Source organism: Dermacentor albipictus, unplaced genomic scaffold (assembly GCF_038994185.2).
Source record: "Dermacentor albipictus isolate Rhodes 1998 colony unplaced genomic scaffold, USDA_Dalb.pri_finalv2 scaffold_17, whole genome shotgun sequence".
Lineage (NCBI taxonomy): Eukaryota > Metazoa > Arthropoda > Arachnida > Ixodida > Ixodidae > Dermacentor > Dermacentor albipictus.
Window position 1 is genome coordinate 5,442,739 of NW_027225571.1, and position 25,410 is coordinate 5,468,148.

Consider the following 25,410-nt stretch of genomic DNA (forward strand, 5'->3'; position numbering starts at 1 on the left):
TATGTGTGACGTCATACCAGCTGTGGAAAAGCGGGGCCCAAACTTGGCTCGTCGCGATCGTCCCAGCGAATCCTCCACGGTATGTCGGAGGATGTGTATGAGGTGAAGCTGCAACGATGTGCTGCCGATAAGAAGCAGGGCGGCATGCGGAAGAAACGGATGAAGAGCGGGAACAGCGTTTAGCTAAACGGCGTGCATATTACGCAGCCAGGCGAATGCGTTCAACATCTCTTGATCTGGGTGCATCTACAAGTATCATGCATGCTCTCAATGCTGACGCGACTTTGGCGACGCCTGATCGTTCGACAGCAAGCCTTATGGATGCTTTAAACGGCGACGAGACTGCATCTACACCCTCGATGATCAGTATGGAAGTCTACAACCTGAACAGAAGATTTCCTTCGCAATCCACTAGGCCTAGCCAAGCTAAGCTTCTGCCAATTTTTTTTCTTCCCAGATCTGACGAAGATCTCTAGCATGGAAATAAAGACAGGGCATTAGACATAGCGGGGGAATTAATCATTTATTCGCGCAGAGCATTTCGTCAAAACCAAAATTTATCAAAACTAAAATAAACAGAAACAAAACATTCACAGCATGCCCTAAACATCAGCCTTTACAACATCATGCGAATCGCGTTTCCGCGTAGCCGTGGGTGCCCTGCGCAGAGACCGTCGGAGGAATCCCGTCGGGCGTTTCTTTTCAGGCCCCTTGGGTGGAGCCTGTGATCCCTCTTCATGACTGAGAAAAAAAGGACAATTAGTACGGCATTAATCAGGACTGCACGCCTGAAAAGGCGTAACAAAAAAAAACGAGTATTTAAAGCGACCGAACCAGCGACAGCGCGGCTTGCCTATGATGCTGGAGGCTACGAACACGCCAAAGGCATGAGTACTGGGGCCATTCGCACCATTGCGTCGTTTGGCAGGCAGTTAAGGCGAAAGCCTTTCTAGGCTCACGGTGAAGCTTGTGTCATCACGCGATATGAAGCCAGATTAAAGAGTGAAAAATGACTGATAGTGACAGTGAATGATAAAGTTATAACAGATTGGTAAAGGCTAATGATTACTAGTAATGACTCATAATTACTACTAATTACTTGTATTGACTCCGATATGACCACTATATATAATCACGGCTTGTAATGACCAGAATTGATTAGAAATGACTAGAAATGCTTAGTAGTGAGCAGTAATGAGTAAAAGAAAGAGAAAGATAGGAAACAAAGGAAGAGTTGAATGACAATGGGACGAAGAGTCGGCATTCGCTGTTCACCTCTTACGAGAGAGGTTAAGAGACACTAATTTTTTTAACCTGCATCCCTATGATGGTGGGCACTCATCACTCGCGATCAATTTAGTTGACGGGTGACCACCGAATCACTTCGAAGACGGGAAAGGAGGTCTGGTTGGCGTGTTAAAGACCTGCAGTGTAGGTGTGATGTCGCTGCTCACGCCGCACGTCTCAAAATATTTGTTTGCCTCGGCGACTGAAGATACTGGTACATGAGATACCGAATGTTCCTACTCACTATTATGCATGGTAGAAACCCAACGCACACAGAAAGAAGGTGTTCATTTTGTAGCTTAAAAAAAAAGAAAGATCGGAAGGCAGCAGAGCGAGCACGGGGACTGAAAAAATGCCTGCAACTACAAAATGCCTTCACAAATTGTACCCAGCCGCCTACAACGTACAAGACATTACAATAAGCCATCTATAATACAGGGTGTTTCAGTGAACGCTTTCAAAATTTTAGGGGTTCCCTGTGGCAGATAGCTCAATTCTAGTTTATGAGCTGGTCTGCTCAATGCGACGGACACGACTTGCACAAAAAAAATTGAAATGCAAAATTATAATTAAAAAGAATTCACCAATAAAATATCATGGGGTTTTACGTTCCAAAACCGCTTTCTGATTATGAGGCACGCCGTAGTGGAGGGCTCCGGAAATTTCGACCACCTGGGGTGCTTTAACGTGCACCTAAATCTAAGTACACGGGCGTTTTCGCATTTCGCCCCCATCGAAATGCGGCCGCCGTGGCCGGGATTCGATCCCGCGACCTCGTGCTCAGCAGCCCAACACCATAGCCACTGAGCAACCACGGCGGGCAATTTCAGTATCGTAACACGTGTGTTAATCTCAAGTAGTGTCTTTGTTGCTCGCTTTTTGGCTTCCTACTTCTTGATATGTTTAACTGATGTCTTCAAATCTTGTCATGTTCAAATGATGCAGTATTTGCAATCACATCTATAGACATACATATAGATACATACATACAATTTCGTTGAGAGTTAGCGCTCGTCCTGTCTGCTACTAGTCTCGGTCTGTGTCACTTCACGCTACAATTGAAATCATGCCTCCGAAATTCACTACTTGCCATAAGTGACGTGAAAAGGTCTCTAATAGGGAGAGGGACCGTGATACAAACGTATTCTCGAACTGCGAGTGAGCTTTGGTACGGTTTGTGTTCACAGAGCAGTCAAGAAACGCTGTTCACCGTTTCCTTTGTTAAAGTAGTTTTAAAGCTAAGCTTTTTTAAAGTGAAGCTGCGTTTGTGCCAGCTGATGCCTTGCTGACAATACAGCAACTTCAACTACCCACTATATATGGATGTTGGCATGTGCAAATGGGCATGGGAGCATTCTTGGAAAATCCCGCAGAATGTACGTGATACCGGGTAAACAGGTGCCCGAATACACAACGAGAACAAGACGCAAGAAAGGAAGTCGGCAACAAAAGCACCGTAGTGCAGAGAAAAGGAAAGGTTAAGTGAACGAAATGAGACCACAACATGCATTGTGTAACGAACGGTGAACTGCATAGAAGTAATGGCATTTCAGTAAACATACAATATCCATTCACAAATTGACCTATTTGAACAGACTACCGGGATCCTGCATATGTTTTTAATAACTTATACAAACTTTTTTTTTCGACCAGGTAGCCTCACTGAGCGTATTCGCAATGTCGAAGGAAGAGCGACATCGATGGGAAAGGAAAAAGGTCAAGGCGCGAGAGCTACTGCACAATTCAGAGACCAAAAGCCGCGATAATTGCGTAGTGAAGGAGTCGACTTGAATTAGCGGCCTGCAGGTGCATACCGTGGTGGGCTCTTAGTTCGGATACATTTGATGCAAAGACTCACCTTATAGGTGGCTGTCCCACGGGAAGTTGGTGGTAGCGGTTTCCGCAGCGAGTACAGCGGCGGCGTGGCAAGCCCAACCCCCGAGAACGTTATGTCGCAGTGCGATGAGCCGGACGATAGAGACCGACTGCGCGGTGATTGCTTGACTTGTACTTCTTCCCAGGGCAGAGCCGTGGGTACCCTGCAGAGCTGTTCGCGCTGTGAAGGTGCAAAAACATCAAAGCGGCCACTCTGCTTGCGACTTTGAGCTATAAGATCAAGCCGACACATCGTAGTTGCCACGTATTATCGTAGATACCGATGGTGTTTTCAGAAGATACGTATGAAGTTATAAAAAGAAAATAAAACCTATTTTTTCCGATATTTAAATCGCCTATCAGTTTTTTTTCTTATATTTCAAAATTTATACTCGTACACCCATAGTTCCTTTACAATTCTAGTGCCCCAACCATTACAGAAATGACGTTCAGCAACAGGCAGCAAGTACTCTCCACATGTCTAGCTTTAGCAATACTGGAAACGATCACGAAAACTTAGGAAAACGTCCCTCACTTCTTGCGATACAATCGATCGCTGGAGTCTTTCAGTTCGTTGGTATAGTGTTGTTGGCAATGGAGCACACCGAGCTACTTTGGCAGAGGGTTGTTTACCTCCTTCAGAACCTCTACCCCCGCCCCCTCTTCTCAGATGGGTGGAGCTACAGAATGGAATCTATGGCATACCAGTCGCTTTTGTAGGCAGCTAATAATTAAAAGCTAACTGAACTTAGAGCTCACGGTAATGAGCTTGCAGCACACACACTAATTCCACCATCAAAGTGAAACGAAAAAGGCAGCGAAGGGAACGCGTCTGCATCAACAAGGTGTCGAGTCACGAGTAAATGATTGAAAGCCAAGGGTACTACGAACACTAAGAAAAAAAGAAAAAAAACTATTGTGCAGCGTGGAAATGCAGCAGGTAGTCGAGTGCTACACAACGAAAGTGCGAGTGTTCGGCACCAATGTGGTATTCAAATACTCGAATGCTGGTTACACGGACGCGCCAGAAATAAACAATTACGTTGTCTGCAGACATCTGCTCGCAAGGGTAAATCACTTAGTTTTGAGAACTCGTCTATTTCCCGCGGTACTCGCGAAGAGCATCACCGTCGAAAATGTTTTCAAAACATCCTCAAGAATGAAACTTCTTCATAAGGAACGGTCATACTTGTGAAGCGCCCATTTGTGGCTACGTGGATACAAAAAAAGAGAAAGAAATCGAAAGTAATTAGTATTACACTCGGCGAGAACTTTCCATAGCAGCTGTTCAAACTGTTACTCGAAGTAGCTCATGGAAGGCACACGGAGCCACTATAGACCACCTTGAAATCAAATAGAATGCGCGAAAATGTATACTAAAACATTTTCACAAACTCACTGTTTGCATGGGCCAGCGTTAACATGCCTGGCAGACATTTTGTCCTTTGAATGAGACTTCAGGGATAAGTGTATACCATCCGTAATGCACTCATAATTGAACCAGGCTGAAGGTGGAACTACAACCATTGCACATAGCGGTCTATGCTATAGATAGCGATGACTAGTGTTTATAAATGCAGTTATAAATGTAATTATAAAAGGTGATCGATGCTCGAGTACACGATACTGATGCGCACGTACCCTCATCCGCTGCACATACTCCCAAAGACGCAACTTCTCAGCTCTTGCGATCGTCTTTCCCCGACGTTCTGCGAGCTTGTCGATGTGGTCGAAGGAAAAGTCCAGAAGCTCCTCCATGCAGACTTTCTCCTCTGCGGACAAGCAATGAACACAGTTGGAGTACGAGTGATTATTTTGATTACATAACCTCATATGCCTGAGAGCCATTGTGTAGGGGGGGGGGCAAATACAAAAGTCTATACAAAGTAGGTTAACAATAGAAGAATATGACGGCAAGTACAGCAAACACCTGTCCAGAACGCTATAGAGCAAAGAAGGGGCCATATGACAACGGCTGCCTTGTTACAGGTATAATCATGCGATTTATGATTGTACCCGAATTACGATTGTAGCAGCGTGTCCAAGCCGTGTCGCATTCATCGGGGGCACGTTAAAGATGGTCAAATTATTCAGTAGTCCCCTATTACGGCGTGCCTTAATCAAAACGTGGTTTCGGCACCAAAATTTGGAACAGAATTGTACCAGCGTATACCGGGCGTCCCAGCTAACCTGGACCAAGCTTGTTAAAAAAACGAAGATCGCCAGAGAAGTACCAACTGCATAATAGTGGTAGCTGCGTGTACTTAGCAGTATTTTTCTCATCAGGAAATATTGTTTTTATTTCGCCAACTTTCATTATTGCTTGAATCTCAATTATAACGTTGTATATCGCCTCAAATAACCTCGGATGCAAACATTTCTTAAGGGCTAAAATTTGCCTTCTCGTCTTTGCCGATAAAGAACGAAACTGCGCGAAATACGAGAAAATTTGACTCCAGTCCACGCCGTGAAAGTGGTTGACCAGCGAAGCTGTGGTACCACCCGAGTCAATAGACCAATATGACGTATCCTTGAATTGGGTCCTGCCGAGCCTGAGCACGCCGCCGTTGTGCATATTGATGTTGCTGTTCCTTTCGACACGCATAGTATTCGCGCTGCTCTTCAAGCGTCGTAACTGTGCGTGGCTTTTCCATAGCGCTATATCACAACAAATGAAATTGGTTGCTCGGTGGGCTCTTTCACATATGAAAGTGTAGTGACGTCGCTCCCTGGTTCGTATGCTACAGTTACCTCTTCCCGGCAACGGCAGCTTATGCACCCGTAATCGTTACGGGGAGAAGCTTGGGGCGAACAGTATACGCGAAGGTGAGCTTTCTGGATATTTTTTTTTTGAAGGCGACAGCATATGTTCCATGAAGAAGAAAATGCGGCGAGCGCCCGGCGTTAACATCCGATGATTCCGAAACCCACTTGACCAAGTGATGACGTCACGTTCCTAGCGTTGAACCTGCTGCGGTTCGCACTGCCAGATCCCACGGTGAATTAAAGTTAGAACAAATTAGAGTAAGGTGACTTAAGATGGAGCAAAGTGAATGAAGGTGAAGTAATGTGGACGGAGGGCGGTAAAACTCAGAAAAGTTCAGTAGCTTTGAAGAACACGTGAAATGCATGACGTCACGCATCATAGACGTAACCAATTAGAGAGATCATTTATTGAATTATTCAATTTACCCTACAGGCTCGCAGGAACATAGGGTAGGGGGGGGGGGTTACAGAAAAATGGCAGTAATTAAGGCAAAAAAGGAAACAAATCAATTTGTACATTGTGGTTTGTCATGATGCTTTCGCATTCAAATCGTGCAAGGATATTTAAGCGACTCGCTTTTAACAGCGGAGCTCTTTCAGCTCGATCTCGAAACAGTCCGGACCGAACCAGTCCGAACCAGGCCAATATTGGGAAATAAGGACACATTGTTACAGTTAGTAAAAAAACCCGATTGAATAAATATATTCATGTCCAGCCGCCATCTTGTGACGCTAAGTTCAGCACTACCGCGCCCCGCGACTTCAGCAACACTAGTCAGAACTTTGCCTCTGAGGGTACATCGGAAAGTAACTAAGGCGCTCAACCTTCTAGATTTTCAATATATGCGGCCCGGGATCTACTACGGTCGCAAGCTATGATCCGCCGCGACTGTCTTACAATGAGCGCCTCAGGTGCGAGACAGTCTGTCCGACACAATAATAATATTTGGGGTTTTACGTGCCAAAACCACTTTCTGATTATGAGGCACGCCGTAGTGGAGGACTCCGGAAATTTTGACCACCTGGGGTTCTTTAACGTGCGCCTAAATCTAAGTACACGGGTGTTTTCGCATTTCGCCCCCATCGAAATGCGGCCGCCGTGGCCGGGATTCGATCCCGCGACCTCGTGCTCAGCAGCCCAACACCATAGCCACTGAGCAACCACGGCGGGTTCTGTCCGACACAGCAGTCGCTAAATCGGGCGTCAGTGCCCGCTGCTTCACGTATTTTACCGCGCCGGCCAGCCAGCGTCCGAGCGTAAACAAACTCGAGTCCACTCCGCAATGCCCGAACGCCTAGGGACAAAGGCCTACAACACGCGCTAAAGAAACCTCCTCCGTTGTGTCTAGGCAGAATCATCTTCCAGGTGGTGGTGGTGGTAATAACTTTCTTTCGTCAACAGAAAGGATTTGGTTGACTTTAATGAGCTTCCAGGGTGCGTGAGGTGGCCGTCCGATCAGTTCCACCTGTTATGGTCATGAGGCCCTGTCTGTCGGTGACTTCCAAAGCCTAGATGACGACCTGCAGTTGAACCGCCGGGTCCAAGCTGGACACCGCATCCTCCCACTCTTGCTCGTTAGAGAGTTGCCATTATCGTTTTGGTTTTAGATTGCCGCAATCGAATAAAATGTGTTTTAAATCTGCCTTTGTGACCCCGCAGAGCTTACATTCGGGTGTGTAGACTCCTGAGTAGGCCTTGGAGTATATATAGGGGTTGGGGAAGGTGTTAGTTTGTAGCTTCCGCCAGGCCACTTGATGTTTATTAAGGCTTTTGTCCGGCGGCGGGAGCGTACTTCTGTTTCTGTAATATAATGTTATCTCGTGGTAGGTGGTCAAGGTCTCTCTGGCCGACCTCAGGACCGGCTCGCCCACTGCCCGTTTGACGAAACCTCGTGCTAAGTTGTGGGTCGCCTCGTTCCCAGGATGCGACGCGTGGGCCGGAACCGATATGATTCTAATGGGTATGGCGTTGAAATTTCGCGGTTTCAGGATTTGTTCCCGGGTTTGTGGACCCTCCCTTTTGCAAAGTTTCGAACGACTGTCTTCCAGTCGCTAAAAATCGTGTTGGCTTCAGTGCTTAGAATGGCTAGGGCGATGGCCGCTTCCTCCGCCTCGTGTGCCTTCTTGCTCCGCACAGAGGCGGCTGAGATTGGTTTTAGGTCCATGCCCACGACGCCTATCGAAAATACATCGTGATCACAGAGCTTTGCAACGTCCGTACAGACTGCCTCCTTTGTGGTTTGAATAATGCCTGTGGAGGGCTTTGGCTCTTGCCTTCCTCCTTTCTGCATGGTGCACGTTTTTCGGGATTAAATCTATTCTCAGATACTTGTATATGTCTAGGCATTTGCACGGCATCCGTCCCCATGCATTCTTGCCTGATATCCAAGGTCCTTAGAACGTGTCTTCCCGTGGGTGTTTTTGTTAGTCTGCAATACTGCGCCATTCTGTGCGCCTCGCCTAGCTCGGGAGGCGTGTTGCGTATGCCTAACATTAGCAGCCTTTCTGTTTATGCACACTTAGGGGATGAAGGGCTGCCTTCTATGATTGTCTTATGAGGCATTCAACCTTTTCTTTTCCGCTGCCTGAAGTTTGAAATAGGGGAGAGAATGTACTATACGGCTGAGCACGAAAGCCTGCACTAGCCTCCTCAAATCAGTCTCTTTCATTCCCCGGTGTTTGTAAGCGATTCGTCTTATGAGCCTGATGGTTTGTCCAACGCATGCGACGGGTTTGCTTAGTGTAGTTGTGTTTTTCCCGTTGTTTTGAATGCATTCCCAGGATTCTCAAGGTGTGTACTTCTGAAACTTTTGTACCATCAACCCTAACATCCAATTGTGCCGGGGGATCGTTTTTCTTAGGTCTGTGTGTGATAACTAGGAGTTCGGATTTTTGTGGGGAGCACGTTAGTCCAACTCTCCTGGCGTATCCGGTCACTATATTCGCTCTCATCTGTAGCGTACTCTCGATATCACCTTCGTTTCCCCTGACTTTCCAGAGGGTGATGTCTGCGCAGAGCGCCTAGGATAAGTTTGGTATAGCTGCAAGAAGCTTGGCCATGGGTATGAGGGTTATGTTGAAAAGAAAGGGTGACAGAGCTGACCCCTGCGGTGTGCCTTTGCTTCCTAATTGTAGTGCATTCCTGATGCTTCCGAATGTTATTTGAGCTGTTCTGTCGGTTACAAAAGCCTTGATATATGACTATATTCTCTCCTCTACGTTAAACCGGAGAGGGCATTCATGATGGCATTGTGGGTGCATTATCGAAGGCTTTGGTGACGTCCAGTGCCATTATTGCGTTAGTGTTGGTGTTATTCGGTGTGTTTATTACCTCTGCCGAAAGCCTGAGCATTATATCTTGCGTAGACAGGTTGGGCCGAAAGCCTATCATCGTGTGCGGAAAGAGATTGTGCTTGTCCATGTGGTCTTGTAATCTGTGCTCCAATAGCTTCCCTAAGCATGTTAGGGATATGGGTCTGAGGTTGCTTAGTGCGAGTTTCTTGCCTGGCTTGGGTATGAGAGTTACCATGGCGTGTTTCCACGTCTCTGGTAGCCACCCATACTTCCAGCACTTCTTAAAGTACTCCGTGATGATGATGATGATGATGTGTGGTTTTTTGTGGCGCAAGGGCCAGGTTTGGCCAAAGAGCGCCATGACAAGTTGTAATGTTGATGTATTATGGAAGATGTGACTTGGCTGTAAAGTGGCCTAAAAATATTCGCTGTAGAGTGCGTAAAATTAACTTGTTATAAAATTATGGCGATGACAGATGACGAATACTATGAACACTAAAATCCATCGTGAAAGAATGATGCAGAATAGAAAATATATGAGATGGTAAAAATGCCTGGAGCACTGTTGCCTCGCCAGAGCCCTTCAAACACAAGGGCCTAGAGGCACGTGCTACACGAAAGAACTATCGCAGCGCCATCCTCTGAAGAGAGGAGACGCTACGAACATGTTGGGCTAACAACATGCAACACAACATCTTTCAGATAACTTAGGACTGCGTTAGTGTCGAAGAGCGGTTCTGGGCCGAGTAACATTACAGGATGAAGGGGAATATGCTGCCGGTATGCTAACGGAAAATGTTTCTTTCTGTCAGATTCGGCTTTCCGACACTCCAGGAGGACATGGAGGACGGTCAGCCTCTCCCCGCATCTACCGCAAGTTGGAGGATCATTTTCAATGAGTAAGAAGTTGTGTGTACCAAATGTGTGTCCTATTCTGAGGCGACAGAATAGGACATCTGTTCGCCGTGATTTTGTTACGGAGGGCCAAGAACCTAACTGTGGCTTTATCACGTGCAGTTTGTTATTTTCTTCTACGTCCCACTTACGTTGCCAGTGGTTTCGCAGTTTCCTTCTTAAGAAAGGCTTCAGGTCCGTGACAGGGACCGAAGCAGTAGGACTGACTGTATGCAATGAAATTGATGTGGCCATCTGGTCTGCTAGAACGTTACCCTCGATGCCCCTATGTCCAGGCACCCAGCATATAATGACATGCTGGTTAGACATATACGCTCTACAGAGGACGGAATAGAGCTCAAAAATTACGGGGTTTCTGTGTTTACAGTGTGACTTCAAGGCTTTTACCACGCTTAAGGAGTCTGTAAATAAAATTGTTTTTTGAACATTTGATTTTCTGATATGTTTCATAGCCGACAGTAGTGCATAGGCCTCAGCCGTAAATATGCTTGTTTCAGGGTGCAGTACACCGGATTCCGAGAAGGATGGGCCAATGGCTGCGTAGGACACCCTGGCATGCGACTTAGAAGCGTCCGTATAAAACTCTGTGCACGAGTACTTGTACTGGAGCTCTAAGAAGTGCATTTTGATATGTGTCTCTGACGCATGTTTAGTGACCTGTACAAAGGATGTGTCACATTCTATCAGCTGCCACTCCCAGGGTGGTACTAGCTTAGCTGGAGGCATTAGGCGTTGGTCGAGAACTGGGACATCCATTTCCGTGCTAAGTTCTCTTACACGCAGTGAGAAAGGACGTCTCACAGAGGGTCTGTTATGAAAAAGTGTTTCACATGTCCAGTCGTTAACGGTTGTGAAACACGGATGTTCCTTATTAGAGCGCACTTTCAGAAAATAGTTGAAGCTGATGTAAGTTCTCCGAAAATGGAGTGACCACTCATCGGACTCAACATACAAACTTTCAACAGGGCTTGTTCTAAATGCCCCAGTGGCCAGACGGATTCCCAGATGGTGTACGGGGTCTAACATCTTTAGCGCGCTCGGGGCGGCAGAGTGATACACTGCGGCTCCATAGTCTATTCGCGACCGAACTAGGCTCCTGTAAAGATTCAACAGGCACTTCCTGTCACTACCCCATGTTGTGTATGATAGGATTTTAAGTAGGTTCATTGTTTTTAGACATTTTTCTTTAACATGTTTTATGTGAGGAATGAAAGTGAGCCTAGAGTCAAGAATAACACCAAGGAATTTGTGTTCTTTGCTGACAGGAATTTGGTGTCCGCCCAGTTCTACACAAGGATCTAGGACCAGGCCTCTCTTTCTTGTGAAGAGAACACAAGCACTTTTGTGGGGGTTGACCTTAAATCCGTTTTCGTCTGCCCACTTGGAAACCTTGTTCAAGCCCTGCTGTACCTGTCTTTCGCATACTGTAAGGTTGCAGGATTTGAAGCCTATTTGTATATCATCTACGTATACGGAATAAAAAATGGCAGGTGGTAGTGAAGCACGTAGCGTGTTCATCTTTACGATAAAGAGAGTGCAGCTGAGCACGCCTCCCTGGGGTACACCAGTTTCTTGCGTAAAGGGACGTGAGAGTTCATTGCCGACTTTTACTCGGAAGGTACGATTTGACAAATAGCTTTCAATTGTGTTCAGCATATTTCCACGGATGCCAATTGCCGACAGGTCTCGTAAGATCCCGTAACGCCATGCCGTGTCATATGCCTTCTCCATATCGAGGAATATCGATAGAAAAAACTGTTTATGTATAAAGGCATCGCGGATATTTCCTTCCATGCGCACAAGATGATCGGTTGTGGACCGCCCTTCTCGGAATCCACACTGATAAGGATCGAGTATATTGTTGAGCTCAAGGAAATGTATAAGTCTGCGATTTATCATTTTTTCAAAAAGCTTACACAGACAATTAGTCAGAGCTATCGGACGGTAACTAGCCGCCAAGGAAGGGTCTTTTCCCTGCTTTAGGACAGGAACCACAATCGCTTCTTTCCATGTGGATGGGAGGTACCCCGAAGCCCAAATAGTATTGTATAGTGTAAGAAGTGTAACTTGTGCGTCAGTATGTAGGTGCCTGATCATGTCATACATGACTCTGTCTGGTCCCGGTGCAGTGCTTTTACATGTGTTCAAGGCAGCTCTCAACTCGGCAATACCGAAAGGCCGGTTATACTGTTCATTCTGCCTGGATTTCCGTATGATTGGCTGACGTTCTATTATTCCTTTATGCTTAAGAAAGGACTGGGAATAATTGATTGAGCTTGACACACGCTCAAAGTGCTCCCCTAGTGAATCTGCTTGGTCTTGCAGGGTTTCGCCTTGTGTGTTTACTAAAGGGAGGGAGTATGTTTGTCGCCCTCTTATTCTACTAACCCTGTTCCAGACTTTGGCCTCATCTGTATACGAGTTGATACCTGTTAAAAAGTTCTGCCAGCTCTCTCTTCTGGCCTGTCGGCGGGTTCGCCTGCCTTGGGATTTAACTTTTTTAAAATTGATAAGATTCTCCGCAGTGGGGGAGGCGCGTAGCAACCCCCACGCTTTATTTTGTTTCTTACGAGCGATCCTACAATCATCGTTCCACCAGGGAACACGCCGTTTGCCTGCCAGTCCATTTACTTGTGATATACATTTAGTTGCGGCATCTATGATGAAGGCTGTAAAGTACTCCACAGCTGCATCGATTTCTAAAGAAGACATATCAGCCAGCGAGATGTTAGTAAGTGTTCGAAATTTCTCCCAGTCAGCTGTGTCTATCTTCCACCTAGGAGCTTGCGGAGGATATTCGTTTTCTTTAGATGTTCTTATCAGTATAGGGAAGTGGTCGCTCCCGTAAGGATTGTTCGTGACTTCCCATTCGAGTTCGGGTAGTATGGACGGGGAAACTATGGTAAGATCTATTGAAGAAAAGGTTCTGTTTGCTAGGGAGTAATACGTGGGTTCCTTCTTATTGAGCAAGCAGGCACCTGAAGAAAAAAGGAACTGTTCAACAAGACGACCTCGCGCGTCTGTACGAGAGTCGCCCCACAGGGAGCTGTGCGCATTGAAATCGCCAAGAACAACATAGGGTTCTGGCAACTCGTCTATAAATGACTGAAATTCATGTTTGTTTAATTTGTAGTGTGGGGGTACGTAGATCGAGCTAATGGTGACGAGTTTATCCAGAAGAACAGCTCGAACCGCCACTGCTTCAAGGGGCGTTTGTAGCTGTAAACGCTGACAGGAAACACTTTTATGAATCAAAATGGCAACGCCGCCTGATGATACGACAGCATCAAGGCGATCTTTGCGAAACTTAATATACGGTCGGAAAAAGTTTGTATGTTGTGGTTTTAGGTGTGTTTCCTGTAGACACAGCACTAGTGGATTGTGTTTTTGGATAAGCTCTTGCACATCATCAAGGTTCCTAAGAAGACCTCTGATGTTCCATTGAATTATTTGTGTATCCATATTGGAGGTCAGTAGGTGCTGTGTGTACAGAAGTAGTGGTTATCGAGATTACAGAGATTAAATTACAGAGCCCTTTCGAGGCCCTGTAACGGGAGTTTTGCCCTTTCTGGAGCGTTCGAGGGATCCTCGCCGCTCCTTAGGCGCTTGGGGCGCCTTGAGGTTAGGTGTTGTGTCCATTGCCTCTTGTGAGGCGCCGGACACGTGCTCTTGCGAGCGAGAAGTTATCAGGGAGAGTCCCGCCTTGGAGGGCAAGACCGCTGCGCCCACCGGCCCGGAGGTCGATGGGGCTCCCTGGGGAATTTGGCTGCGCCGGCTGTTGCCAGCGCTGGAAGGGGCCGGGGTGGTTGGAGCAGCCTCAGCTGCGCCCAACTTCGGGGTAGAAAGTCCCTTCTGCTTGGTTGGCGGAGCAGCGCTAGCTGCAACCACCGTGGGGGCAGACGGCGTAACTGCCGACTCACTGTTTGTGGGTCGGACAGGCGCCGGACGCCGTTGTGACGCTGCCCCCTGACGCGCCACTTCGGCAAAGCTTTTCTTTGGCAGGTATACAACCCGCCTGCGTGCCTCCTTGAATGAGATATTTTCTTTAACTTTGATCGTTACTATTTCTTTTTCTTTCTTCCATGATGGGCACGACCGTGAGTACGCGGCGTGCTCCCCATCACAGTTTACACACTGGAGAGCGTTCTCACAAGTTTCAGTGGTGTGTTCTGTGGCACTGCATTTAGCACAAGTTTGGCGGCCGCGGCAGCTCTGCGAGCTGTGACCGAAGCGCTGACATTTGAAACAACGGAGTGGATTGGGCACGTAAGGCCTGACACGGAGCTTTATGTAGCCGGCCTCGATGGATTCGGGCAGGACACTTGAATTGAATGTGAGAATTAGGTGTTTGGTCGCAATTTCCTTACCATCCCGCCTCATCTTTATTCTTCTGACGTTGATCACATTTTGTTCGCTGAAGCCCTCCAGGAGTTCCGCTTCAGTCAGCTCAAGTAAATCATCATCTGACACAACACCACGGGTGGTGTTCATTGTACGGTGTGGGGTTACTGTTATGGGGGTCTCGCCAAATGACACTAGTTGCGGTAGTTTCTCGCATTGTTTTACATCGCGGAGCTCCAAGAGGAGGTCGCCGCTTGCCATCCTCGACACCTTGTAACCTGGACCAAAAGCATCAGTCAGGGATTTTGAAACAAGGAATGGTGAAATGTTTCGGGCTACTTTGTTTGGCTTTTCAGCATGAATAACGTGAAAGCGGGGAAAATTCTGGATTTGACGTCCAAAAAACTTGAAGACATCTTCGGTGCGCCCTCGTTTCTGAGGGCGATCAGCAAGGGAGGGGAAAGAAGTTTCCATGAAAAATTGTATGTATTCGGCAACAGCGCCGACCGCCCACCACGGAGCCCAACGAGGGGACGCGGCAGAGCTTGCATACAAGTCTGCACGACGCCAGTCGTACGCCGTCACTATAACCGAATATGGTGTACCCAAGGTTGGATAGCCACACAGGGTTAACCCTTGCCGCCAGGAGAAAGGAAGTAAAAAGAAGAGAGAAGGAGACAGGAAAGGTAAAAAAGTGAGAGATAAAGACGAAGATTCGAGGAGGGAGAGACAGGAAAAGGCGACTGCCGATGTCCTCCAGGTGGGTCAGTCTGGAGGTGCCGTCTGTGTGAAGCCGAGGCCGAAGAGGTGTGTTGCCTCCGCCGGGGGTCTTAACGGTCCAAACACCCAACATCGGCTCAACCGCCAGGATCCCCCTTTCCCCAGACACGGCTAAGGCGCGCACGGCTGCACGCGGCAGGGTCCAACCCTCATGTGCTCGGGTCCGTGGTGTCGCCACACACCAAACGCCTGCTGACGCAGACGCCCCTGCGGGGAAAGTACTCCGTGATCCCTTGAATAGAGTCCTCGTCTAGATTTCTTAGTATTTTGTTCATCACCCCATCGGCTCCTGGAGCGGAGGTTGTTCTAAGTTTCTGCATGGCCGCCTTTACCTCTGCTACCGTTATGTTTTCAGGGTTGTGGTTGCCGCTGTAGTTGGGAAGCGTCAGGTTTTTCGCTGTGCATAGGTATCGGTTCTGCAATTCCGTGATTATTTCTTCTTCATTAAGTTGGCTTGCATGACTTATGCGTGCTACATCCCTCTGGTGAGCGGCTCTGCTATTTTCTGGGTCTAAAAGCTGTCTCAGAAGATGCCATGTGTCTTTGAGCCCCAATTTTCCGCTCATTTGTTCACATGTTTGTCCCCATTGTTGTTTTACGAAGTTTTGAGAATGACCATCGATTTCTCTTTCCAGTTTGGCTATTCTAATTATAAGTTTTCTGCTGTGTTTTGTTTCATCCATCTTTTTGTAAGCTATTATATGCCTGCCACATGTGTAATTATCTGCTATCAGCGGCGTTGTTTTCGGCTGCTATCTCTACCGTCTTGGTGGTGTGCTCTGCGTCTTTCAAGAGTTTGTGAATCCAATCATTTAGGTTTTCAATCATGCCATCTGCGTTACACCCGTCTCCTTTCTCCGAATTTATCCCTGTCTACCACTCGTGTCACCCTTCTTGAGCGTAGTGCTGGGTATAGTGGTCGCTATAATGTAATGGTCGCTCCCTAGGTTTTCGTTCGTGTTGTGACATTGTGCGTCTACTATGTTTTTGCATAGGGTCAGGTCATGTGTTGGCTTGCACACTGTTCCCCATCCTAGCTGGCACCAGCGGATCTGTCAGGAGCGTGTATCCTTCATCCTGAACATGTTTCCAGAGGCTAGTTCCTTTCTTAAATTTGTTCTGTAACCCCATGCCATGTGTTGTGCGTTCATATCTCCGACTACTATTAGGGGATTCGTTTTACTGATTTTTATGGCTTCGTTCATGGCTTTTATTATGGGGGAGGATTCGGCCTTGGGGATGCTATATAAGTTTAGAATGAAGAGCGGGGCCTCGCTTCTTTTTAGCGGTATGACCTCTATCAGGAGGCAGTCTGCCCCATTCGATTGAATCTCATGCTCTATTGCCGTTAGATTTCTATGGACCAAGAAGCCCGTGAGCGATTTTTCTTCCTTGCCGTTTTCATATGTTTTATAATCCCGAACCTTGTAGGGCTATGACATCGGGGACTTTCTCTTTTTCAAGGTTTTGAATGTGGAGCTCTAGGTTCTCCCGCCTTCCGCGGAAGCTCCTACAGTTCCATTGCAATATTGTTATCTCCGTCTGGCCTTTCCCCATGATTGGCTTTAGGGAGGGAGATGGATTGCGCTGTGGTGGTGGCCATGGGTCCTGGGGCCGGAAAGAGTTTGCCCATCACCTTAACCAGTCGCTTGTCATGTTTCTGTACTAGCTCGTTTGTAGCGTTTGCTGCGTTTGTAAGGACTCTTACTTGTTCTGCCAAAGTTTTATGTTGTTCCCTGGTCTCGTTTCTGATAGCTGTGACTCGTGCTTCCATGTTTGCTTCAATATTGTTTTGCCTTTTCTCAATTTTATCTAACCTCGTTGCCACTGTTTTTAATAGACTCATTACTTCCTCGTGATTCCGTTTTTCTTGATTATCCGAGTCTTCCATCAACCTCTTTTTTGGCGGTGGCCCTCTTGCACGTGAGGGTGCCCTCCAGGATGCGCTTGACGGGGGGGGGGGGGAGGAGGGATGCCCTCCGCGGTTCCTGTGTTAAGATCTCGGGTTGTTGAGCAATATGTGTTTTACTTTCTTGATGCTGTTGCCTTAGTGCCTTCATTAGTTCCTGAATGATTCTTTCCTGTTTTTGTATGATTGCCCTAAGTTCCTTAATTTAATTACTCTCGTGGGAGAATTGCGGTGTCCCGCTCACCTGATGTGGTGCTCCTTCCCGCCAGGCGTTCGGTAGCGCCGGGTAGGACTCCGAGCGCTCTCGTTTTTCCTCGGTCGTTATCCTGGGCTCGGTTTCTCGATCTGCTTCTGCCCCGCTGTCGCTGCTGCTGTTTCGGGTGCGCAGGTTGCGCTCCCTGTCCCTCCGGTGACCGAAATTCCACTTGAGGCTTGCCATTGCGTTTCTTGTTTCCCTTGGCGGGCAGTCTCGTATTTGATCTTGCATTGGTTGGATCCCGTGAAATGTTCTCCCTTGCACAGGATGCACCTCGGCGTGCACGTGGACTCGTCTTGGATTGGATGCTAATCGCCGCACCTGTAGCAGAGATTTCTTCATTCTTTCGGACACGTCCGAGCGATGTCTCGGTCTTCTACAGTTGTAGCATGCTTCAACTTTGGGTCTGAAGAGGTAGCAGTTGCGGATTCCTACGCCGAATCGAATGGAGCCCGGTACTCTCCTGGTGCTTGCGAAAGTGATGAGCAAGGCTTTTGATGACTTTCCCATCCTTCTTGCATCCACAATCTCTAGCTGTGGGTTGACTTTAACGATGTCGTCTATTATCTCGGCGTGGCTTTGGTCTTCTCGAACGTGATACGCAATGCCCTTTATGCTGTTGTCCGGTGCCGCTACGTAGGCACGCGTCGAATACACTTGGTCTAGGATTTTGATATGTTCTACTTTCGCGTATTTTCCTGCGCGTTCCATCGAAGGGGTGCTCACGGTAAAGGAGTTGTTAAAAAGATTGATCCTTACTTGGCCGTGTTGTTTGATTTCCCCAAAGTTCACTCCGATGTCCAGGCACAGGGCGAACAGTAGTGTAGTTTCCGTGTGGTCTCGGAGCCAAAGTCCGCCTCTCGGCCGGTGTACGATCTTGTAGTCGCTCTCTGGCAGACGCGGGAGCGGCTTCTTTTTATATGGGTGGCGCCTTATCGATGGGCTCACCTCACTGGTCTGGACGGCCTTGCTGGTGGCGTCCGTGGGTGTCATAGCTGTATCCTGTTGGGCATTGGCCTCCCCATGCTTGAGGCGAGCTCGATCATTGACTGTGATGGCAGCCTGTATCCATAGGCTTCGGTCTTCACATTCCTCCGGAGATATTTCTCCGTCTACGGCGTACTCGATCGCAACAGCGTCGGTGACGGCTCGAGGGGCCGGCGGCGACGCCGATAGCGCCCCTAATCGCGCTAGGCCTGAAGTAGGCCCAGCTCTACTAGTTGCGGCCGGTGAACGAAAGTGCCCCTGAAGGGGCAAAAAGGGGTCTTGCGGGCCTCGAAAAGCAGCGGCAGTGTTCCAGGCACTCTGTGACCTTGTGGGAGCAGGTCCGGGTCTGCCGGTACAGATAGTCGCTCGGAAAAGACCAAGAACTCGGTAGCCCATACGGAGCACATCCGCACGACTCAACACGCCAAGCGTTCCATATTCAAGGGCAAAAGCCATCAAAAGCCCCCAAATTTTCTCTTGCACCCGCCGTTACTCGCGCCTGCACAGAAACGGCTGGCGATCCCTCAAATGAACGTCTCGTGAGCGCGCGTCGCGGCGCAGGTATTTGGGTGAGGAGGCGCACAGTGGGGGATTGGCTGCGCCTAAGGATGACGTATGCTCTGACGTGCACATGCACTCCTAGTTGAGACGCGGCGTGCGCCGAAGGGATCAGTGTCCGATCCACCGATAAGATGGGCAGACTCAACGTTACTAGACTAGCAGTATAGTAACGTTGGGGCAGACCTACAGGTGCTCTCTCCCGAAGGAGAGAAGCCACGGCCAAGGAAAGGAGTTAGAGGCAACTAATACCCCTGTCACACGGACGCGGCTAAAGTCCGTTTGACTCCCTTCAACCAAGGAGGTCTTTATCTCTAGGGAGATGCGCGCCGTGTCGCACGGCAGTCCTTTAGCAAAGGAAGTTTAAGGAAGTTCCTAGCGAAAGGAGATGGAAGAACTCCCTTGTAGACTGAAGGGAGTACTTTTGTTTCCAGTGTGCTTCAATTTCGAGTCGAATCACCCTCATTTTTATTAATTTTCCCTTTTAACAGCAATTATAACTGTTTTATTGCATATAATATAGTATTTCAGCACTGACAAAGATATTTTAGTTGAGCAGCTGCATTCGACTCTCGAACCGGGCATTCTCGGAATGGCTTTTGCGTTTGCCCTGACGGCGCCATATAGTGTTGTTTTGGTCAACGCGATTTTGTAAGAAAAGACAAGTAACCAAAACTTTTTAGCAATATATAACATGTTTCTTTCATGACTGCGTACGAGGTGAGCAGCGCCTCATGGGCCCCAACGGCAGCTTTCAAAAGTTCGCTTATAGGCCGTGTGACACGGAGCTAACTCCTTTGAGGTGAAACTCCCTTGCGGTCCTTTAAGGGAAGGAAGTGTGAAGGAGATCCGAGTTGCCCGTGTGACACGGGTATAAAACCCCTTAAACTTCGTAAAGTAGCGACACTCCTCCACCCCCTTCATTCCTCCTCGTTCTCTCTTTCACGCTGCCTCCGCGACCGTGGCGCCACCTACACTGCTTGAGCGTAGCAACGGCGTCAACATGCGCTCCTCGCCACTCCGTAGACGCTTCTCGAGCAAAAATGGCGCTGAAGCAAGGCTCGAGGGCCCACGTGATGCTATTAGGCCAATAGCGACGCCATGGCGGCCTCGGCCAGAGCAGGCGAGGAGGAGGAGGCGGCATTCTTCAAAGCGTGGCACTACTTCACGAAGATTAAGTGGTTTTAGGAGGCAACCACTGAGAGGCCTCGCAGGGCTCGCGGAGGTGAAGCGATGAGCAGGTGTTTTTGTGCGGCGCGCCGTTTCGAAAGATGGAATCCACTCGTCCCTAGCTCCAGTGGGAGCTTGCACAAGAATTCGGTCAAGGAATCGGTGGCCACGCCCGCCTCCTCCGCCGCCACTGCTTGCGCAGCATATCCGCGTCTCCTGCTGCCTCACCGACACAGTTGCTTGCAGACCTCGCAACCTACCGCTGCCACCACCTTCAACATTCACGTCCGTCACCCTGTATGTCCGCCAAATGTACGTACTTCGCAGCGAGTGCTCTTCGATTTGTCGTCCCGGATTGGCGCAAAACTGTCCGAGTTGCTGCGCACACCAACGCTCTTTGGAAATTTGTACCGTTTCCTTGACCGTCACTACCACGAGATAGTGCAATATCGGGCCGCGGCGCGAGCAGCGGCGGAGCAGCAGGCTTTAAGCACTCCGCATACGTGGGCCGATCCTGAAGATACTGCGATTCCCGGGCCGAACCGCGGCCGAGGTGCAGTTCGCCATTAAGGGCTCTACGTGCAGCTGCGCTGGTCATCCTTCACAGAGTGGAAGGGTACAGATTTTTTTTTCTGCGCCCACAGGCCGGCGGCGCCACTGGCGTGCAGAACACGGCGCGCGCCTCCCGCTGTGATTGGTCGAGTTTTTGGATCCAAGTTCCGCTGTGAAAAAGAAAAAAACACGCGATGGGGCGCTTGCGCGACTGCTATTGTGCTGTGCTCGTGTGTAATGGGTGAATAAGCCCGACCACAGCCCGACTGTGGTCACGGGGAAGTGACTGGGCGATACGCTGGTTGTGGGCCTCGGGGCCTTCGGCTCATGTCGCATAATAGAGGAAAAGCATGCCACTGACCGAGCGCTGACGATGCGATAAAGCGTCCAAGACTGCGAAACAGAAGGACACGGCTTTTTATTCAAGTGCAACGAAGGAAAGGGCGGAGCTCGTGAGAACTATGGAAGGCGACTACCGCTACAGGAATGTGCGCGTTGGGTAAAAATGACTTGAGAAGTTCCTACGTCGGGTGAAATCATCCAAACGCGAGAGCGTAAATTTGCACAGTGAAACTGTGGTCGTGCTTGCTCGTCGATTGCACTCAGCGAAACAGCAGATGCGCAAGCACCGCATCACGTGGTTTTTGTGTATTTCGCAGGTCTTTGTTTGGCGAAAACCAGGTAACTTTCAGAACAAACAAAGTACCTCAATCCCAGGTTAATTAAGGCGCTCTGCAAATTTACAATTGGCGAAATGAAGACAAATAATTAGTGATAAAACAATAGTTGTAAAGAACACACGACTACCGCTAATATGCAGTTGGTACGATAACCCAGAGATCGTTTTTTTCTTTTTTTTTAAAGTCATGGTCTAATTTAGCTGGGACACTCGGTATACACCTTGTGCTGAAGCTTTCCGCAGTTGGCAGTCGCACCAGAACAGAGCCTAGCGAACGGGTGGGGACAAAATGGAAAGGATGCGTTAGACGCCTTTAACACCTGCGATCGCATTTCACAAGGCTATCGAGAACGTGCGTTCCAGAAGGCAGACTACACAATTCGTACCGCGCATACAATCTGATTACTCAAAGTTTGCTCAGTTCAGTTTTATTCCTTAAAGGCCCCCATTTCAGGGGGTGTTACATAAGGGGTGGAATTACATTTGTAGTGAGGAAAACAAACAGCGATGGTGATTTAACATTGAAGGTGATCTGTTACACGTTCTTGAAAAGCAGGTGTTGAAACGATGGCGACGATGTCATGGGGTACGCCGTTCCAGTCCGTGACTGCTCGAAGAAATAACGAAGCTGAAAACGTAGTAGTACGGGATCGTGGGCGGGAAACTTGAAGGGGATGACTGGTGCGGTGAGATATGCGTGATGCGGCGGCGATATACGGTGCTTGATTGAGAGGAGAATAAAAGAATTTGTGATAAAGGGTGAGGCTAGCAATGTGACGACGAAAAGAGAGGGGTGACAGTCCGGATGTAGCTTTCAAGGATGAAACACTGACGTCATATGAGTATGAGGAATGAGTATGAGGAATGCAAGAACATAACTTGCTAGAACATAACCAACGATAATATGCAAGTTTCAATGATGCAGGCGCGTCTCGCGCTGAGCGGTAACATGAATTTGTTAGAGGGGGAAATACAATCACCGAGAAAAGGATAAAGAAGTACACGTGCCAATATGCGCAATAATATGCTACGCCATTCGCATCGCTCGCTCTGCCAGGGTTATCTGCGTAGTCCTGTTTGCTAAAACGCGGCGCATTAATAAATGTAGAAGATAGGGAATCGGCGATGCGCTGTCAAATTTTAATGGGAAGCATTCTTCCAGTGAAGCCACTGCATAACGGGCGAGCCTATCACCGTTCTATTGAGCCGATCGCGGTGACAGTGCAATCTGAAATTATGTGCCACAGGAGCAACTATGGGTATGTGCCACTGGGTTTAAGTTTGCGATTTTATCGAATCATTGGAAATATTCCGTATTATATTCCGTATTATTCAGACAACAGTTCTCCACAAATCATGAGTGTTTCGAAATATGTAAACATCAGTCACAAGAAAAAAAAAGGGGGGGGATTTATCCGCACACGCGAGGTGTAAAAGAGGCAGAGGCGACGATCGCGAATACTTGAAGCTGCGCGGCCTCGCTAGATCGTGGCGATGGGACCTCGCAGAATACAAAGGCACGGCGCTAGCACTCGTGAAGCGAACAGCGCAGCAGACGGCAATCAACCTGGTAGAACCTTTGGTCGATTGCAAGGAGTGCCGTCGATCTTGCTGATAAATGCCGTGCCGTTGACCGGTGTGTGGATGCGCGCGCGCGAGTGTGTAGGTGTGTACCACGACGGGCCTACAAAAACGAGGCGACAACACACAGTGCCAGGAATTAAGTTGTTAGGCATCGCTGGACATGTCTCATTTTACCGTGTCGTGATCGCGGTGCGCCAGTCATGGACTATAGTGAGAAATGATTTTATCGATTAGGTAGAAACGCATTGCAATTGCCATTTCTCTGCATTGCTAAGCTGACAAACATCTCCTAGTACGAGTAATTAGCTCATTAACTAGGCTTGATCTGCGGAGCTGTTTTTCGATAACTGCGTCACTATATAGGTTCAGTTTTGTGCAGTAAGCCTAAATGTGCTTGAAGCGCGTCGCAGACTGTCAAAATTCCTCACCTTGCTGTAGTCCAGCAGTGCAGCGGTGCCGTGTCGAAATGCAGACGGAACACAAGAGAACGCCGGGAGCCCAAAAAACGGTCTACATCCAAAACGGACGGGTCGCCGAGCACGCGAGCTTCACATGCGCAGCCGGCCTCGCTCACTCCTGCGGCTTGTCTGGCGCATGACGTATGCACGCGCGTCTGGCGTGCCGCTAGCTTGTTGCGAGGCAACGCAATAAAAATAAGTTGCGAAGTATAAGTTCATTTACACGCAAAACTTTTTCACTTTTAGTGGGCAAGAATAAAAAAAAATAAAACGTTGTCTGGAAGTTTATTTCACATCCTTTTTTCTGATGCTCGCGTCAGAGCTAACTAACGGATGGAGTTGAAACGAGGCGTGACGTGTTTCCTGTTGCCAGTTTTCGAAGAGTGTCCCCTCTTGTTGAATTTCTTTCTCTATGGTTCGACTACAGAGCCCGTGATATCAATGAATTTCTTTCTCTATGGTTCGACTACAGAGCCCGAGATATCAAACTGAAATCCATACTAGACGGTGTGTATACCGATTTTACTTCTAGATCTTTTTTTCATCACAGTACGTTTTGACACTTCTCACGATTAAACACAGCTAGGGCATACCAGGGGATACGCTTTTGCTTTATGCTATAGCTCTGGGGTGGCCGCCATCTTTTTTGCCTACGCACACAAACCGCGAGAACCTAGCGTAAAACAGCTCCGCTGTAAAAATATTGCTTTCGACTCCTGCAAATGCTTGTTCACAATATCAATCAAGCTGTAACTTGTAGTTTTATGTCATTTCTAACAGCGACGTTCAAAAGGCAGATACAGTGCACCGTACACTGGATTGTCATCTTTAATTGCAGAGACAGGATTGCCTGTGCTCTTTTCAACGCCAACGGCCCGTGAGTTGCATTCCGTGAGACCAGCGATAGCACGTCGCAAGTACCCTTGCTGGGAGAGCGCAATAATCATCCAGCTTTCGTCTTCCGGTGCTATCGCCATAATGCATCCTTGCAGCTGCTCCTAAATCGTTGCCGCCACGAACCTATTTACACCTTGCTCTCGGAATCGAAGTAGCATACAGACTTCATTGCTTTGTACAACAAAACGTAAACTAAAATGATATACGTCATTGTGCAACGTTTACCGTTTCACGCGCTTCATAAGCACGGCGGTAATCATCGGTACTCAATCACACATCTTACCCTTACACTCTCTATATTTGCACGCAACAGATGAAACGAAGCACGAAAAGCGTATCGCTGACGACGCAGAAACCCACCGGTGACGTAAGACATGCGCCAAGAGTCAAAATTCGCGAGTCATGTAATGCGCATGCGCTGCAGTACGGCACCTGAGAAAAATCTATTTAAATTCACGCGCTCGCGTAGTCCCGCGCTGTGGGTTTAATACCATCAGTAACAGTGCATCGACAATGGAATCGCTGCTGCGCTGGCTGCACGTCTCACCGGCGCCAAAGGGCAGCAATGCAGCTGCCCTCACCCGGGCCGTGTACCTAATAAATGTTGCATTTATTTCCTTCATTTACTACATCTCCTTCATGATTTCATCCCACTTCCACATCCGTTGCGGGCTATCTGTAAACACCAATGAACATTGCTTCTACTCGCCTCTTCTATTTTTACTCGTGCAGGTCTCACTTAACATTACGGTGTTGCAACCACGCTTCTCCGTTTCACAGTTCTTTCGCCGTCATTCTCGCAATTATACGAACCACACCAGCATGCCACCATGAGACACGACGTCAGTACTACGAAATTCTTACGCATCATTCAGATAAATCCCAGAAGAGATTGTGCGAGGATATTTTCTTTTTTCCTTCCTTCTTTTTTTTTTCGTGCAGCCGAATTGGCTACGGGGCGTAGCCAATTCGGCTCATTTAGAAGTGGTACACTGTCGTCCTTTATGAAAGGGAACACGCGAGTGCGTGGCCTGAGCTCTGCGGCGGTAAAATCCCTCAATCATTTAAAAGTACCGCCAGGCTTTGATCCAGCCGACAACGC

General features: G+C 48.2%; 1 protein-coding gene across 1 annotated transcript; it reads right to left on the reverse strand.

Moving 5' to 3' along the window:
* Positions 1-504: 504 nt before the first annotated feature.
* Positions 505-23,433, reverse strand: LOC139052028 (uncharacterized). The gene is made up of 4 exons (XM_070529101.1): positions 23,382-23,433; positions 4,804-4,934; positions 3,146-3,343; positions 505-741 (listed from the first exon to the last, which is right to left on the reverse strand). Exons 2-4 carry the CDS (start codon positions 4,918-4,920, stop codon positions 736-738), a joined length of 321 nt encoding a protein of 106 aa, XP_070385202.1. The 5' UTR covers positions 4,921-4,934; positions 23,382-23,433; the 3' UTR covers positions 505-735.
* Between the last annotated feature and the right edge of the window lie 1,977 nt (positions 23,434-25,410).

Bases quoted from the DNA above. Each gene is read 5' to 3' on its own strand.
- LOC139052028 (XM_070529101.1), bottom strand. From the start codon at position 4,920: ATGGAGGAGCTTCTGGACTTTTCCTTCGACCACATCGACAAGCTCGCA. The intron at 3,344-4,803 runs GTACGTGCGCAT...GCACCTTCACAG, and splicing joins AGTATGTGCAGCGGATGAGG to CGCGAACAGCTCTGCAGGGT.